General features: G+C 32.7%; 1 protein-coding gene across 2 annotated transcripts; it reads right to left on the bottom strand.

Moving 5' to 3' along the window:
• Window positions 1–247: 247 nt before the first annotated feature.
• LOC110033207 (DNA replication licensing factor MCM2) lies at window positions 248–18,125 on the bottom strand. 2 transcript variants are annotated; one of them, XM_020737114.1, is made up of 19 exons: window positions 18,011–18,125; window positions 17,701–17,912; window positions 17,434–17,618; window positions 16,882–17,066; window positions 16,624–16,813; window positions 16,303–16,522; window positions 16,015–16,222; window positions 12,638–12,772; window positions 12,356–12,547; window positions 11,256–11,428; window positions 10,722–10,910; window positions 9,885–10,001; window positions 9,715–9,799; window positions 9,204–9,356; window positions 8,779–8,904; window positions 8,512–8,694; window positions 7,654–7,815; window positions 7,219–7,331; window positions 248–299 (listed from the first exon to the last, which is right to left on the bottom strand). In XM_020737114.1, exons 1-19 carry the CDS (start codon window positions 18,011–18,013, stop codon window positions 290–292), a joined length of 2,841 nt encoding a protein of 946 aa, XP_020592773.1. In that variant the 5' UTR covers window positions 18,014–18,125; the 3' UTR covers window positions 248–289. The 2 variants fall into 2 exon arrangements, with proteins under 2 accessions (XP_020592773.1, XP_020592774.1); XM_020737115.1 differs by lacking the exon at window positions 248–299 and adding an exon at window positions 6,950–7,082.
• Between the last annotated feature and the right edge of the window lie 222 nt (window positions 18,126–18,347).

The following is an 18,347-nucleotide window of genomic DNA, read 5'->3' as shown; positions in this document are numbered from 1 at the left end:
GAAGCATATATCAGCAGAATATCAAAGATATATTATATAATTAAGACAGATGTATGAATATAATAATAAGCATAAAAGGGAGGAACTTTGGAAAGATGGATGGATTGTTCAGGGCCATACAGCACATCAGCTTCTGAAAGGTAGAATTTTGGCAGAATTGATGAAATATTCTAAAGTATACAGAACATGAGACAGTGAATGAGAACAAATTAAATTCAACATTTTGACACCTGCAGTGAGTTCAAATCAGCTTGGCTGACGAGGATAGATTGACACAAGTTTTATCGACCTAGTCGTCTCCGCAGTTGACAAAATAAGATAAGGGTGTAAATGAAACGAGTCAAGTTCGGGCCACCTCAGCTTGAGTTTGATTAATTAATTGAATTCTAGAGCTTAAGTCTATTAATTAGAAATTGTTAGTGTTTCCTTGGCAGTATTTGGAGTCAATTTAATTATAAATTGTTACATGTTAGCATTAGAATGTTATGAGATATAACCAGCCAGGTGTTAATTGACAAAAGTTGAGAGGGATTGTTATTTTGGTAGAAGAAAGAAGAGCGAGAATGAGATAAACATCAATTTAAAAGGTTTATAAATTTAAGTGAATTGTCATAGCATCCAAGATTATTGTAAGAAAATCAAATCATTTTATAAGGTGAAATTAATGTAAGTTATTATTGTTTTATTTGCATTAAATTCACTTTTTCTTTTTTTTTTTCAAAATGTGTCATTTGTTTGTATATATTAAAAACACCAAGTATTCTTAAAATCGAAATAAATAAATAAATATGATATGATAATTTTATGATTTCAATTCTTTTATCTTTTATACTAACATTAAATAAAAAGCAAATAGAATTAATGAATAAAAAAAATTAAATATAAGCTAAATTTAAAATAAATAATTAAGTCTATCAACAATAACCCACTTTTAATACTAGCTGAGAACACTACTGAATCGTGTAATCATGCAGGTAAAGAAAAAGAAAATAAAAGCATTTATGGCACAAAATGATAGATAAAATAAAAAAGATTGTACCTTTATGACAACATGAAAATGATTGCGCTTTTATGATATAATATGAAAAAGATTTTGATGGTGCTCTTAAAATGAGCTCTAAAAGTAAAAGAAAATTGAAAAAAAAAATGATTAAGAGAAATAAAAATGTAAATAATTGAGATAATTAAAAAAATATTCTAGAAAATATAAGATCTACTTTATAGATTGATCAATATATTTCTTACAGCCATCATGTTAAACATTTTCATAATGATTTAATACATAGTGAAGTAATAATTATTCGCTAAATTGCTTAAAAATTAAATTGTTATTTAATTATTCTTTTAGAAAAAAAATCTGTTAAACAGAGATGACTGATATGAGGAAATTTCTTTACTAGAGGGTGATTGTTGATAATCATAGCAGACTTTTATTTTAATCTTTTATCACTTCTATTGTATTTGCTTATTTTTCTATAATAGACTGAATGTCTTCTGTGTTTTGTTTAGAGGGTGTTTACTTATGTATTATAGATTAAATAATTTTTTTATAATTGAATGTTAGTGGACTAATATTATTGTTTAAAAATGTTTACTTGCATCGCCAGACCATCCGTTCTCACCTTTATAAACTCCAAGTATTGGGTCAGATCATGACAAAAATGGAATCAGAGATAAATAGGCTTTAGTCATGATTAAAAAGAGTCATTAGGATGATTAAATAAAATTTTCAAGCTATTGTCGGATATCATTGTGATCGTTTTTATAAATGGTATTTTAGTGTGTTTAACGGATGAGCACAATAACCTGGAATCTTCATGTTGTTCTACAAGTTTTGAGAAAGAGCAAATTATCAGCAAAGTTTTGAAAGTGTAACTTCTGGTTGAAAAGTGTGATTTTTTCGACATATAATAAGTGGAGAAATTATATTTGTGAATCAGAATAAAATCAAAGATAATTTCAAATTAGCCAACACTAAGTACAGTTACAAAAGTAGGAAGTTTTCTGAGTCTTGCTGGATATTACAAGAGATTTGTGAAAGGGTTTTCTAAAATTGCTAACCATTATCCATGCTAACAGAAAAGAAAGTAAAATTTGAATGAAAAAGATTATTGTGAGGAGCATTTTAAAAGGTGAAAATGATGACCCAAGTTTAACTATTCTCTTAAGGTCAAAATGGGTTTCAAATTTACGGTGATCTCATCAAAAGGATTGAATTGTGTGCTTATGCAACATAAGAAAATCATTTCTCTCAAGGCTTATAAAAATCATGTAAGAGATTATCCAATGTACACATGAATTGGAGTAAACAACATCTGTGTTTGCACTTAAAATATGAAAGCATTCCTTGTATGAAGTAAAATATGAATTTTTTATAGATTATTAGAGCTTTGAGTATATATTTACACAGGAAGAATTAAATTTGAGGCAGAATAAATGGCTAGAATTTACTAAATATTATGATTTAGATATTCAATATCACCGGAAAAGACAATTGTGGTTGTATATGCACTAAATAGAAATACTCTAGGTAATTCAAATTGATTGATTACTTAGCAAAAAACATTAATCAATGATATGGAAAGATTGGAGCTATCATTGATTGTTTATAATGTTGAGAACATTTTTCAGTTATCAGTTCAATCTATTTTAAAAGATATAATCGAAGATTCACTAGCCACATATGATACTGCTCAGAAGATCTTAAGAACAAGTCAAGGCAAACTGTTTGCAGAGACATATAATAGATGAAGATGGTTTGTTGAAATGTAAAGGTGAAATCTAAGTTCTACATGTGAATGAGTTGAAAAAAAAATTCTAAAGAAAACACATTTATCTAACTAGACTATTTGTCCAGGAAGTAATAAAATGTATCAGGAGCTCAAAAAAATATTATTGTGGCCAGGATAAAAAAAAATAATGTAGAGTTTGTGACTAAATGTCATATATATCAACTAGTGAAGGCATGGCATCAAAGACCAGACTTTTAGTTGCAACCATTGCCAATACCAAAGTAAAAATGAGAGGACAATGTTATAAATTTTGTGTTTGACTTGCCCAGATTAAGATAAGGATAAGGTTCAATTTTTGTTATTATAGATAAATTGATCAAGTCTGCCTAGTTCTTGCCCATTAGACAGACAATTTATATTAAGACTTAGCAAAATTATATGTGAATGAGATTATAAGGTTCCATGGGATACCCAGGTCTATAATTTTAAATGACATGTCTATATCTAGATTATGGAAAAAATTTTAAGAGGCTTTGAGTACAAGATTGACTTTTAATATAACTTTTCGCCCAGACACAGATTGTCAATCAGATAGGACTATTAAAATTTTAGAGGATTTATTATGTTTATGTATATACTAGATTTTCATGGAGCGTGAGAGTCACATATATCTCTAATAAAATTTGCTTATAATAATAACCATACAAGCATTTGAATGACTCCATATGAAATTCTTTATGGAACAAAGTGCAAGAAATAATTGTGCTAGACTAAAACAGTTGAAATGAAAGTGAGGAGTGTAGATTTAATAGATGATGTTAGTGTGAACATTCGACTGATCAAAGATAGATTAAAAACTATACAAAACAGGCAACATAAATTGATTAAAATGAATGAAAATATAATTGAAGTTGTTGAGAAAAAAATCAAAAAACTTGAAAAAAATATTTTTATAAGATGAAATCAAGGTGAATACTATTTCTTTGCATTAAATTCAGTCTATTTATTTTAAAAATGTTTTGTGTTGATACATATTGAAAGCACTAAATATACTCTTATAATCGAAAGAAAAATAAAAACGATATGGTTGTTTTATAATTTCAATTCTTTTATATTTTAAACTGCATTAAAAGAGAAATAAATGGATTTAATGAATAAAAGAAATCAAATATAAGTTAAATGAAAGATATATTATTAAGTCTATCAGGAGTCACCCCCTTATTGGACTAAATGGGATCATTATTATACTCATGTATATCAAAGAAAATAAAATTAAAAATAAAAATGATATTGCCTTTATAGTATAAAATGAAAAAAATGAGAAAAATGAGAAAAATTGTATCTTTATAGTACAAAATAAAAATTGATGTCTTATGATATTGCCTTTATAGTATAGAATGAAAAAAATGAGAAAAACTGTATCTTTATAGTACAAAATAAAAATTGATGTCTTTATGACATAAAATGAACAAGATTTTGTTGTTCTTGAAATGTCTTAAAATTTAAAAAATTTTAAAAAAAATAATTAAAATGAATGAAAATATAGTTGATTAAAATGATTGAATAAAAATTTTATAAAACACAAAAATTACTTTATAAATTGATCAACAATTTTTTTTAAACTATCACGTTAGTCATTTGCATAATGAAGCGATAATTACTAATTAAATTGCTTACAATCTAATTTGTTACTTAACTAATCTTATAGGAAAAAGAATTGTTATACTAAAATGATTGAGATATGAGGAGTTTGTTTAAAGGATACAAAAATTATTGATGAGAGGTGACATTATTTATTTCTATATTTTGTCAATTTTATTGTATTACTTATTTTTCTTTAAGAGACTAAATGATTTTATGTGTTTTGTTTAACTTATGTGTTTTGAATTAGTGACTCTTATAATTTAATATTAATGTGGACTAATATTACTATTTAAAAATATTTATTTTTACCGTCTAATCGTTTGTTCCCACTTTTATTAACACCAAGTACCTAGGCCAGATCATTTTTTTTATATCAAGATAATTTTATAATTAAATAATAAATATGATGAAAAATTAGGAGATAAATTAAAAAAGAATCACTTAATATAAAATATAGAATATCATTTTTAAATATTTTTCCTCATTTAAAGATAAAATCACAAATTATAACTTATTTTGAGTATAGTTTATAATTTTTTTTAAATGAGTAGGCTCACAAGAAAATTTGTCGAGTCAGGGCTTGTTTGAAACTGGCTTGTTAACTCATTGAACTCGGCTCACGAGCCGAAAGACCATTAATCTATGTACATGATCCTAGAGGCTGATTAGGCAAAAATTCATTTAGAGCTTTCAACATAATATCTTATTAGAGCTTAGAAGAAACTAGAGTCTGTTAGTCATTCTTATACAGTTCTTCCCTTTGAGAAGACCCAAGCCTTCCTCATCCCCGTACTACCCTTAGCAAATGCAAACTTTCATTGTAAGTTATGGACACCTAAATTTTGTCCCCCTTGACTAACAACCATGAATCACATACCCTCAAATATTAGAGTTTCTTCTCGATTAAAATTCTCTCAAAGAATTGATGTGATATACACCATGCGTAATAAAGGAACTCGAAATAATTCTCTCTAGAAGGTTTTCTCTTTGAATGCCATGTTGCAACAAACCTTTCTCATACACTATGCTACTCATCACCAATACAAACTTTACTTGCAAGTCCTCGACAATAAAATTTTGAATCCTTGTCTACATTAACCAATACACACTAATTGTAAACCCTCCCATCTAAGAGCTTCTTGTTAATTATAATTCTTTAGAACACTTTTTTGATAACCACACATTCTCACCTTCATAATTACAAACATACAATGAATAATCCGTTAAGAAATCAAAAGCCTAAACAAGATAAAAAAAATTTATCCTAGTTTTAAGCTTCGACTTTATAATTCTAAAAATAGATTATACATTAGTTCAAGATTTTAAAAATAATTTTCATAATGATAATTAGCTTAATTATCTATAAAATAACTCATTTTAAAATAATTATTTACATAGCACTTAATATAAAATTTGCACTATTTAAAACTTACGAAATATTACTCAACTAATGCAATTTATATAAAGTTATTTATAAAGTTATTATTTCAACCCTTTCTTTATTAATTGTAGTTATTAATTCCTAGTGAACTATATTTAAAAACGCAATTTGTTTATTAAAATTTTAATTATATTTCTATTCACACGCTCAATACATTTTAAATTAAAAATTATGCATAAGTGAGTTGTTTAAGAGCACAAAATAAATTTAACTAATCTCAACTTTAAGACTTGTCTCAAAAATAAAAATTAAACCCTCCCTTTAATCTCACATTATCAATATATACCACCTTTTCAAATCCAAGTTGTGACAATGATCCTTCCTAAAATTATCTTGATCCCTACAATAAATAGACAAGAACTAAGGGCAAGCTTAGCATATCAATTATTTTCTAAGTCAAACGAATTTTTTGACAAATTTATTGATACCAAATTGAACATGATAGATTCTACAATAAAATTTTATTCATGGGGGACAAAAGCCTTGGGTGCATTTGGGACAGCTTGTGCTTATTCAAATAAGCAGTTTATCCTGAAACGCGGCGTTTTCGACCCTTGGCTTGCGTTTAGTGTAAAAACTCAACCGTGTTTTCAAATAAGCTATCGAAACGTGTTTTTCCAAATGGTGAGGCGACGTTTTGAAAATGTTACCCGCACTTATAAGCTGCCCCAGGTTCCGTTTGGAGCAGCTACAGCTTATTAAGAAGTTGTTGTGAAGCTGTTAAAGAATAATCTGATATTGCAAAAAGATATTACAGAAAGCTACGGTGGCTAATACAAATTTTTTTTTTTAAGTCAGACAGCAGCTAGAAGGCTCCCACTACACCTAGCCAGGAGCGGTGGGAAAACGCTAGTTTCAGCGATAACTTTTTGAAAAACTTGCCAAAATGCAGTTTACCCAAACGACCAAAACAACGGTGTGGTGTTGCACCATCGCCGCAAGTCTGCGCCAGCAGAGCCTAAGTTTCTAAATGCGAGCGGAATAAAAAAAATAATTTTGTACACCCCTAAAGCAAAGGTAATTCTATCCCTATCTTGAGTTGTATATTTTGGGGCAATAAAAAAGCCATAATTTCCTTTTTATTTGTGGACAAATTTGAAAACATTAACTGTCACCAGAAACATAAAACAGCTGTCAAAACAAAACTAAATATATCAATATCATTCAGTAAAACATCAAATATATTTCACAATATAGGCCGAGTTATAGTAAGAGAAAATTAGCAGGACCGAGAAATTGTTCGAAGCCAAGTTACCGGACATTAGCTACAAACACAAACTCAAAATCAAATTAAACAATTCAACAACTGTGGCATCTACCAACAATAATAAAATATAACAGATTTCACTATCATGACTTTAATAAAAAAAGCAGCTAGCAAAAACCAGAATGAATTTTTACCTAGCAAGTGGGTGTCTGATCACACCCCGGCCTTCATCCAGAACAAAGTTGCTGTTTACAAAATTTGCGCTCGAAAAGAATGGTTTCAGATCATAAATTTCATACTCTTGTGCCTGATTCAAAAATCACAAGAGAAATTTTTAGTTAAGGAGAAAACAATACAAGGAAGATTTAAATGCAATGTCACTATATTCTTATGTATTTACATGTCTAACACCTGAATCTCAATTTTTACATATATACCACCGTATCTAAGCATGAAAAAGTATATTTCACATTTTAAAAGTTAAAATGGTGGATTTTTTTATGTGATTTGAAAGAATTAAGTAGTATGAATGTCAATAGAAAAGTTTAGGTGTTATATATGCAAGTAAATAGGAATTGGGTTGTGCGTATGTAAATGCCCCATATAATATAAAGGCGTCTGAATCTAACCTTGTTTTTAAGTTCTTCCACCTTCACCTCCATATGAGTGAGGTGAGCAGCTGGCCCAGCCAAGAGTTCCTCAAAATGCATTGCATCCTTCATTAGCACACGCAATAGATGCAGAAGAAGCTCATTGTAATCCCTCTTAAATGTCATGTACTTTTTAAATCTCTGCAACAAAATTAACGTTTGCCTTTAAAAAATAGTAATCTAATTCCAATCTAAAAAATCAAGAAACTATGAAATAAATAAGGGGAACATGATGCCCTCATTGAGCCGTGGAGCCTAATTTTTACCCTTAAAAAAACACTAGCTAGACTTAATTGCAAGTGTTTGAGGATTAGTTCATCAAAGGCCATTTAAAAATTTTATTATATGTTTAACTAGTTTCTTTTTATGAAGGACGTCACATTTATGTGGTAATAGACGGCTGTATAAAATTCTTATAAGTTGATCTTATATTCTATTTTGTGTAAATTACCAAAATAGTCTCCTGACTGTTTTCATAGAATCATTTTAATCCAGAGTCTATAAAAAGGTTAAATTAGTCTTCAAACTCTTTAAATTGGGGGCTGAAATGGTCCTCCACAGAGGCCAATTTCCGCTCGAGCACTAGTTCAGCTAATATTAAAATTTTGGGGATTAAATTGACATTTTTATAGACTTTGGGAATAAAATGATCTCCTGCAAAAAGTTAAAGCACTATTTTAACACTTTTAATTCCTTTTTTTTCACTCTTCGAGCTTTCCTTATGTTTTCCCTATCCCCAATAGTCCCAAATATAGGAATTATACATCCTTTCAAAAGTAGTAATTCAATGAACACAACTTTTTTATTAATAAGAAAAATTAGAACAGAAAAGATCACCTTCTGTAGGGCTTTCTGAACGCCAAATTTTTGCGTGGAGATGAAAGAATCTAGCAAAACCCGAATAGCCATGTCCACATCTTCCTGCGTCACATAACTCCTTAAATGCATTCTGGCGTGAGCTTCGGACATTCTTATCATCGACTCAATATGCCTCACAGCAATCGGGACTCCTTGTCCGTGCTATAAAATCATTTATAAATCAATATGAATTATACTTAAAGATGTTGGTTTTAATCATGTTTCGATAAGAAAGAAGAATCTTACAGACGACTCTCTCCGCAACTCTGCATATACATGAGTAAGCTTGTTCAAATCTGCATCGTGTAACTTTGGAAAAACATTTAATTTTGCATACGTTATGTACTTCTTGAGCATATCTTGTGTAAGTACCTGGCCATTATTTATCAATAGAATATATAAACATCTCTAAGAAAAATATTATTAAAAATTACATATATACCTCACGATTCTTAAGCATTTACATATATAACACCTGGTATAAAAAGTTCATGCTTGAAAAAGTGCATTTCACTTTAAAGATGTTAAAAATAGTGGTATTTTTATGTGATGTCAATGATTTGAGCATTATGTATGTAAATATCAAAGTAAGGCGTTAGATATCTAAAAACATAAAAATTGTGTGCTATATATGTAAAGGCTCCAAAATAAAAAATGTTTAACCATCATACATCAGGATCTGCTGTTCTTTCTGAACTCTGTGAATCATCCTGGGAGTTGCTTGCAGCTTTGTCTTCTATGTTTCCACCCTTTGGTTGTGACCTGGCATGGCTATCAACAACAAACTTTGCAAGCATTTCGTCAACTACTGGATCAGCAATGTCCTGCATTCAAATTTAGCAGAGCTAATTATTAAAACTAAATTACAAGACAACAAAAAATGAAGAGGCATATACATACATGCCACCCACTTCTTATGTATTTACATATCTAACACCTAAATTTTATTTTTTTTACATTTATCATCCAACATCCAAACCTGTCATAACAAAACCTGTCATAACACGTAAAAAATAGCACTATTTTAACTTTCAAAGGTAAGGTGGTATATATGCAAAAATTAAAGTTAAGTTGCTAAATACGTACATACATAGGAATTAAGTGGTATTTATGTAATTCTTCCAAAAATGAAATGTAGAAAGTAATTGAGACAGCATAATGCTACTGATTTGAGTGGATAACCTTCACAACACACAGGATATCAAACCGAGAAATTATTGGATCGGTTAACTCCACATTTTGCGAAAATGTCTTGGACGAATCATATCTGACCAACAAAGGTTGAATTGTTACCTCAACAAGGAATAGTGTGACAAATAAATAAAACCAGTTATTTAAAATTTTGCAGTCACCTTCCACCAATTGGATTCGCCGCAGATATGACGCTACACCGGGCTTGAAGAGAAGTCACAATGCCTGCTTTAGATATGCTGATACTTTGCTGCTCCATGGCTTCATGAATACTAACTCTGCAATTAAGCAGATGAAACCGATCTATTGGTTGACAGGTAGAAATAATAGCAGTAAAATAATTGGAATATTTACATACATACCACTCAATTCCTATGTATTTACATATATACACCCAATCTTTAATTTTTACATATATATCACCATTCATATGCAACCCAAACTTTAATTTTTACATATATATCACCATTCATATGCATGAAAATGTTCATATGAAACAGCTGTATTTCACATTATAAAAGTTCGAAAAAGTGATATTTTTTATGTGATATGAAAATTTTGGTGGTATAAATGTAAAAGACAGTTTACGTGTTAGACATTGAAAAAAGTGGCATTTTTTTATGAGAGATGAATATTTTGGGTGGTATAAATATCAAAAAAAGTAAAGTTTAGTTTTTAGAAATGTAAACACATAGGAATTGGGTGGTATGTATGTAAATGCCCCATAATAATTTATGGGAAGATTCACATACACACAACTCAATTCCTATATAGTTACATATCTAAAAACTATACTTCAATATTTACATATATGCTACCTCATGTATGCTTGAAAAGGTGCATTTCACTTCTTAAAAGTTTAGAGGTATTTTTTATGTGGAATGACAATTCTGGTTGTATAAATGTAAAAAGCAAAGTTTAGAAGTTAGATAGGTAAATACATAAGAATTGGGCGATATGTATGTAAAAGCACCATTTTGAACAAAATGTTATGCTACCTGTCCTGATCATTCATTTTGTCAAACTCATCAATGAGACATATCCCTCTGTCAGCTAAGACTAGAGCACCTCCTTCTAGTGTCCATTCTCTTGTAACAGGATCCTTGTGAACGGCTGCTGTAAGGCCAACCGCAGAGGCTCCTTTACCTGTTGTATAAACAGCTCTATGACCAGTCTTCTCAACATACCTGTGCCACAAAAGTATAGTCATCAGCTATAAACAGTAAGGATTTACATACATACCACTCAATTCTTATATATTTACATATGTAACATCTAAATTTTAATTTATATATTCATGCCACCTTACCTATACATGAAAATACATGAAAAGATATATTTTACATTTTAAAAGTTAACATAGTGTTAACTTTGATGTATATGAAAGATTTCAGTCATATAATTGTAAAAGGTAAAGTTCAGGAGTTACATGTGTAAATATATAGGAATTGGGTGGTATATTTGTAAATGCCCCTATAAACAAACAGGCAGAATAGTTACTATTTTCTTCAATCATGTCAAGTCATCCTTACTTGAGAAATTGGGATTTAGCAGTACCAGGATCTCCGAGAAGTAAAACATTGATATCTCCTCTCAATCTATGTTTTCCCTTCACATTTTTCTCTTGCCCCCCAAACATGGCGAGAGCAATCGCTGTCTTAATGTCTTCATGTCCATAAATTGAAGGTGCAATGGACTTTACAATCTGCAGCAAATATGGCTTTAAGCGTCACTAAAAAAATACGAAAATTTAAATATGTAACACCTAAATTTTGCTTTTTTATATTTATATAACCCAAATCCTTCATATAACATAAAAATATCACCATTTTAATTTTCAAAAAAATTAAATACTTCTTTTAATTGCAATGTAAGGTGGCATGTATGTAAAAATTGAAGTTTAGGCGTTAGACATGTAACCACGTCATAAATTTTCCTAAAAAAATAATGGGGGCACTTACATACATACCACCCAATGCCTATGTACTCAGGGCTGTCAAAATGGCTAGTTGTTTGCGAACAACTCGTGTTCAACTTGTTATGTTATGTAGCTCGTGTTCAATTCGTTTGATGAGCCAATCAGCATATCACGAACAAATATTTGTTTGATCATGTTTTGCTTGTATTGACTCGAAATATTAAATTATATATATATATAAAAGATATTTTAATATAAAGAATAAGATTTAAATCTTGCCCCTGTCCTTAATATCCTACGACTGCGTGATTAGGGTTTGGCTACGTGACTAGGGATGTGAAAATGACTCAAGAACTCGTGTTCGGCTGGCTAAACAAACGTGCCGAACACCACCAACTGTATTTTGTAACAAGCCGAACACAAGTTGAGTCTGGGCTTACTCAAGCTCAGCTCGTTTACACCACTATATGTAATTACATATCTAACACCTAAAATTTACATTTTATATTAGCATATACCACCCAAATCATTCATATTACATAAAAAATATCACTACTTTAACTTTTAAAAAGTGAAATACACCTTTTCATGCATTTATAAAGAGGCATTTATGAAAAAAATTGAAGTGCTATGTGTGTATATGCATAAGAATTTAGTGGTGTGTACGTAAATCTTCCTAAAAGATAATGAAGACTGAAAAGCTGGATGACGAACCCTTTCGCCAATCCTTGGATCTTTTGACAACTTTTCGATCTCTGATTTGTCCTCATCAGTAAGCTTGTAAACTGAAAAAAGATCTTGTTTTTTCGTGACATAATTTGCCTCCACAACAGTTGAAAAAACCGGAAAACCGTTTTTGGTATTGAGCGATAAGTCAAAATTATTGGTATATATGCCTGTAACTTCCTGAAATAATTGAATCATGAGTAAGAAATAATGAGGCAGCACTCAATTTTTATCTATTAAAACTAAAATTAATGTGTAAAAAAGATGTACAATTTCTTCTCCTGGACGGGCACAATCAATAAGATCGTTCAGAAGTATAACTTCTTTATATCGCGGTAATCTACCAGCAGGCACGATTCCAGGGCTTTCCTGAAGGGTAAGCTTTTGATAGTTCCTGTAAATTGTCTGAATTTCAGGATGGTTAGACGTGAAAAATATTAGAAAAAAATATAAGAAAAAAATGTTTGATAGCATATAAGAAATTTTATTGTATTCATTTATAACACCCAAATATTTTATATCACATAAAAAATACCACTATTTTAATTTTTTAAAAAATGATTGCCACTTTTCATGCATGTATAAGATGGCATCAGAGGATGATCGCCACTTTTCATGCATGTATAAGATGGCATCAGAGGCGGAATCATATTATGTCCAACATGAGGGTGTTTCAGATTTAGTGTGACATAGAGACATTGGTACAGGTTGATAGATAGATTCAGAAGTACTCTATAGAGTTGGAGTAGATGTGGCAAGATCTTGATTACTTCTCACATATATCGGGTTGTGGTGATCCAGGGTGCAAGAAATGGAGATTTTTACATAGATGAGGACTAGCAGTTTTTGCCTCATCTGAACCCGGCCTTTGATTAAAGGAAATCAATCCTCCTAGCCTGGACAACGATCCCTTCAATGGATGAGGCCATCGCCTTGATGATACAAGAGGAGAGTCGCATGAGGCGACACTCAGACCCAAGTGGACTTCGGGTACATGATCAGCTTTCACTGCCACGACTCAAATATGATAGGTGCTTTGTGGGAGATCCGCAGGTGCTACAACTGTGGAGAAGTGAGACACAAGGCTTGTCCAAAATTACCCAAGAAGAGAGAGACGAGTGAATGTGCACAGTCTAGAGGACGTGATCGTAGCAGTGGAGACTAAAGAGGTCGTCTTTAAAGATAATGATCACAAGTTCCTAGAAATGTTGAAGAGAAAGCGAAGAGCGTGTGACAAAGGATACATCCACCTTACCATCATTCAACGACAATACATTTACTTATGCTCACTCAGCCAAGATACTCGTAATACATATGCTCTGCCTCTATATCCACCATAAGATTACCAGAATAAATAATAGCTTTTGGTGCATCTCATCATGTGATAGGTAAATCTAATGAGTCCTTTTCCTATACAATTCCAGAGATTAAACTGTTGATGGTACAACACAACCTATAGTTAATAAGGGTACAGTGGGGGTACCGATTATATAACTATCCAATGTAAGTGAACTTTTTATTCATTAGTATCATTATTCTCCAACTAAGAAGTGTTATTTTGTTTGATATTCCTAAGTTGTTCTTTCAAGAGAAGGAAATTGACCTGAAACTTGCGACTAACACATGACATGGTGGACTCTGATACTTGAATAAAGATGGGATAGCTCAGCCTTAACATCAATCATAGAGTGTTGGAGTAAGAGGATCTGAGGAATGTGGAGGATGTGTAGCTACTATATCACAGACGTATGAGACACTCTTTGTTTCGTTATTGAGTCATTTGTATCCATTTTTGTATGAAAAGACAAATAAACAAAAAATTAGTGTGCGATGCTTGTGAATTTGGTAAGTGTATTAGGAGCTCGTATGTTTGTTTTGATAATAGAAGTTCTTATGTATTCAATTAGGTGCATTTAGATATATGGGGACCTTTTTCTACAACTTTGATGAATGGTTATAGATTTTTTCTGAATTTCATTTATTGATTTTCTCGTGTTGCTTGGTCATATCTGATGATAAATAAAAGTGATGTGCTTGCCTTCTTTAAAGACTTTCACAAAGCGATTCAGATCAAAATGTAGTATTGAAGGTATTGATGTCAGATAATGAGAAAGAGTATACCAACAAGACGTTTGGGGAGTAGCTATCAGATCAAGAGATACAATATCAAAGTATATGTCCATACACACCGACACAAAATAAAGTAACAAAAAGGAAGAATATACACCTTCTAGAGATTTCCCAAAGTATGATGATTCCGATGAATGTCCCGAAGCACTTATGAGAGCAAACCAAATTGAAAACCGCTCAATCGACCACAAAGTGTTCATTCGATGACATAGTAGTCACATTACTATACTTGTCGTATATATAGATGATATAATAGTCACCGATAATGATGGGAAAGTTTGAGATGAAGTACTCAGGACAGCTTAGATGCTTTATTGGAATTGAGGCGGCTCGTGGAGTAGAGGAGATTGTTCTAGCTCAGGTAGCATGTGCTAGACTTGCTGACAGAGACAAACATGTTGGGATGCAAGCTTGCAATTTCACCAATTGTGCATAAGGAAAAGTTGAGCGCAGGCAGGAGAGCCAGTTGACCGCAAGAAGTACCAGAGGTTGGTAGGTCGTTTCATCTATTTGAGTCACACTCATCCCGACAAATAATTTGCAGTAAGCATGCCGAGTCACTGCATGCAAGATCTAGGGAAGGGCCACTTGTACGCATTGTATCAAATTATGAAGTACCGAATGAGTGAACTAGAGAAACAATTGATCTTTAGAACAATGGGCATGTAGGCATTGAAAACTATTGTGACATTAACTGGGCAAGTTGTGTTGATGACAGAAGGTCCACATTTGGATATTGCATTTTCGTTTTTTTTTGGGGGGGGATATTGCATGTTTATATGTGGGCAACTTGATCTCTTGGAAGAGCAAGAAATAGTCGGTAGTAGGAAGGTCAAAGGCAGAAGGAGAGTATAGAGCCATGGTCTTAGGAGTTGTCGAGATGATGTGGCTGAGAACCTTGTCGGTAGAGCTCAAGGCGCACCATAGAGCTCAAATGAAGTTGTGGTGCAACAAAGTCAACAATCAACATTGTCAACAACATAGAACAACACGATAGAAAAAAACCTGTGGAGATTGATAGGTTCTTCATCGAGGAAAAGCTGCATAACAAACTACTGGAGCTAAGTCATGTAGCCATTGGAGAGCAAATGGATGATTGCCTCACAAAAGAATTTAGCTTGTTAAATTTGTCTATGTTATCTGACAAGATGGGCTTAGTGGATACCTTTTGCCCATCTTGAGGTGAAGTGTTGAGATTTATATCTAGTTTAGAGTCATATTTGTAAATAAGAAATATAGAAAAAAGTCTAGAGATTTATTTTTTAAAAAGTTATAAGATTCTATATAAGCCCAAGTGGTCAATGAATAGAACAAGTCTTTCAATGTTTCTTTTTTTTTTTCGCACTCTAAAAAATAATGTTGATTCAGCCCCTTGGGGGCACATTTTCGCACACTCTCAAAAATAATGTTGATTCAGCCCCTTGGGGGCACATTGATAAAAGTTGAATTTTAGATGTAGATGTACAAAAACATAGGATTAAGCAGTACGTATGTAAATCATCCTTGAAAAAACACACCTGTTCAACATTGATCAAGAAAGGACCTTTCGATTGGCACTCCGGACAAAATCCTACTTTCACCTCAGAGTAAGAGTTCTGGAAGAAGGGACCAAGAATTACACCGCATTTGTTACAGTCATACTTTACTTGCTGTAGCTGTGGGAAAACCCCAGATCGCCTGGTCACAACTCCACCAATCCGAATCATGGTGTTCAGATGGATTTGTCTGGGTTGCAAATAATTTATTTATCAGAGAAACCGTTGTCAATAAAAAGAAAATGAGGGGTTAATTGCAAAGGGACTGACCTGATATTACGAATCTGATCATATACGGGTAGATTAGTAATACGTACATAAATCTTTTGATGAATATTCTTGTAGTTCTTGTGAAAATCAAAAACAACTTTGTTAGCAACTTCTTCCATGACTTCCAGCACTGATTGAGGAGCATCAGCTAGCCAAATAGCTATATTCGGATGAATGTAAATGAATTGTTTATAATCAATCTCCAAACTGCATTTGTTAGCTGCATAAGATTGACACTAAAATTCTCTGTTAGTGCGTGAATTGAGATTTTTTTGTTTTATCCAGCTCAAAATTTAAGGTCAGAGTTGAAATTAGATATACCTAACACCATTTCATTGATCAACCGAACATATTCATAGTCACCATGTTCATTTTTTGGATTCACGTATGTCAATAAGAACTCCTTAAATTTCTTAGCAATAAATCTTCGAACCTCATCTCTGGTGACCCATTCCCTTAAAGTTCCTTGAACGCGATACATATTTAGCTCGGCATCATCGTCGTATTCATCCTATCAAAGTATTCCAATGTTTTAAATAAGCACAGCACAAAGAATCATTGTAAGAAGCAAAGTGGTACCTCATAAGTGTCTTCCTCTGTCTGATCAGTGGTGGGCAAATCATCCCTAGGCGTCCTGGGCGGACCAGATCTTCCAGGTGAACTTGGGGTACCAACAACATCTTCTTCACTTCTTGGTCCACCTGGCGGTCTGAAATCAGCTCTATATCTTTTTTGACGCCTGAAATAGTCCTCATCATCCGTGTCTGCAATTGCAGCGAGCTAAAATGAACATGCTCGGAAAATGGATGCAAGTTGTGATCAAAGAAGCTTAAAAAAGCATTTCTTGGACGTTGCTTGAAGGATAACTATAAGATTGGAGGCTTAAAGCTTATGCATTTCTTGGATGTTAGTGACAACTGTTGAAATGATGATTCAACGTTGCCTGAAGGATAACTATAAGATTGGAGGCTTAAAGCTTAGTTATCATAAGAGAACAATGTTAAAAAACAACCCATCGGCCATAATTTTCTTCCACTGGATCCTTCGCTAGTGGAATACCAAACAGTGATCTGTAAGTCACTTCGATAAAATCATACAATTGAGAGAGGAAATGGATTTTAAGAACATTACCCTGTTCGTGAAGCATTCGGGGCAATTTCCGATTACCATCAGCAGTGCGCCCCTCCCTTACATCGAGCTCCATCTCCGCAGCTCTACGATCAGCCATTATCTGGTCAAGATCTCTCTCGTCCTCCATTGAATCATCCAGGCCAATCGATTCATACTGGTCCTGGCTCTGCATCTGACGATAGTCCCTATAACCAGCCCCAGTTATGTCATCAATATCAAATTACTTAGAATGTTGCCGTAAACGGCATGAGGGATCCAACTACTCACATCAAGTAGTTTTCGTTAAAGAGATCTTCGCCCTCCTCCTCCTCCTCCCCATTTTCACCATCGCCGTCAGCATCATCATCCCTAAGAGCATGGAGGTCGACGGCGGCTTCATCATCGTCAGAGGATCCGGACGAGTCCGGAGGTAGCCGATCGGTGCTAAATCCCGCTGATGAAAACGACCCAGTGTTCGAAGCAGGGTTTTCGGGATCCGCCTGCAAAGAGACAGAGAGAGAGAAAACGGACCAATATTCTTCATTCGAGTACAGAAAAATAAGAAATGGAGCATAGTTGGTGGGAAAAGATAAGCTACCATAGAGCACGAATGGATCTTCTTCAGCACTTGTTATCGCCTGTGCAGCGCAATCCTCTGTACCTGCAGTTGGGATCGTCGGCGCGGGTGGTGGCAAGATGGAGCCCTAGTAGGGTTAATTACCGAACGGGTGATTTGGCGGGAACTTTTGGCGCCAAAAATAACCTATACGTTACGTGTCAGTTCGAACACGGAAAGTTCGTGTCATCCGCATCCGAAACCCGAAAGAGGTAGACGGCGCCTTTTGAGGACTTAATTTTTATTTTTAATTTTATTTCTATTTTTATTTGGAAAATATATATATATATTTGGCTATTTGATTGAAGTATTATTATTT

Source organism: Phalaenopsis equestris, unplaced genomic scaffold (genome assembly GCF_001263595.1).
Source record: "Phalaenopsis equestris unplaced genomic scaffold, ASM126359v1 Scaffold001112, whole genome shotgun sequence".
In the NCBI taxonomy this organism is placed as follows: domain Eukaryota; kingdom Viridiplantae; phylum Streptophyta; class Magnoliopsida; order Asparagales; family Orchidaceae; genus Phalaenopsis; species Phalaenopsis equestris.
This window is presented reverse-complemented; position numbering and strand designations above follow the sequence as displayed.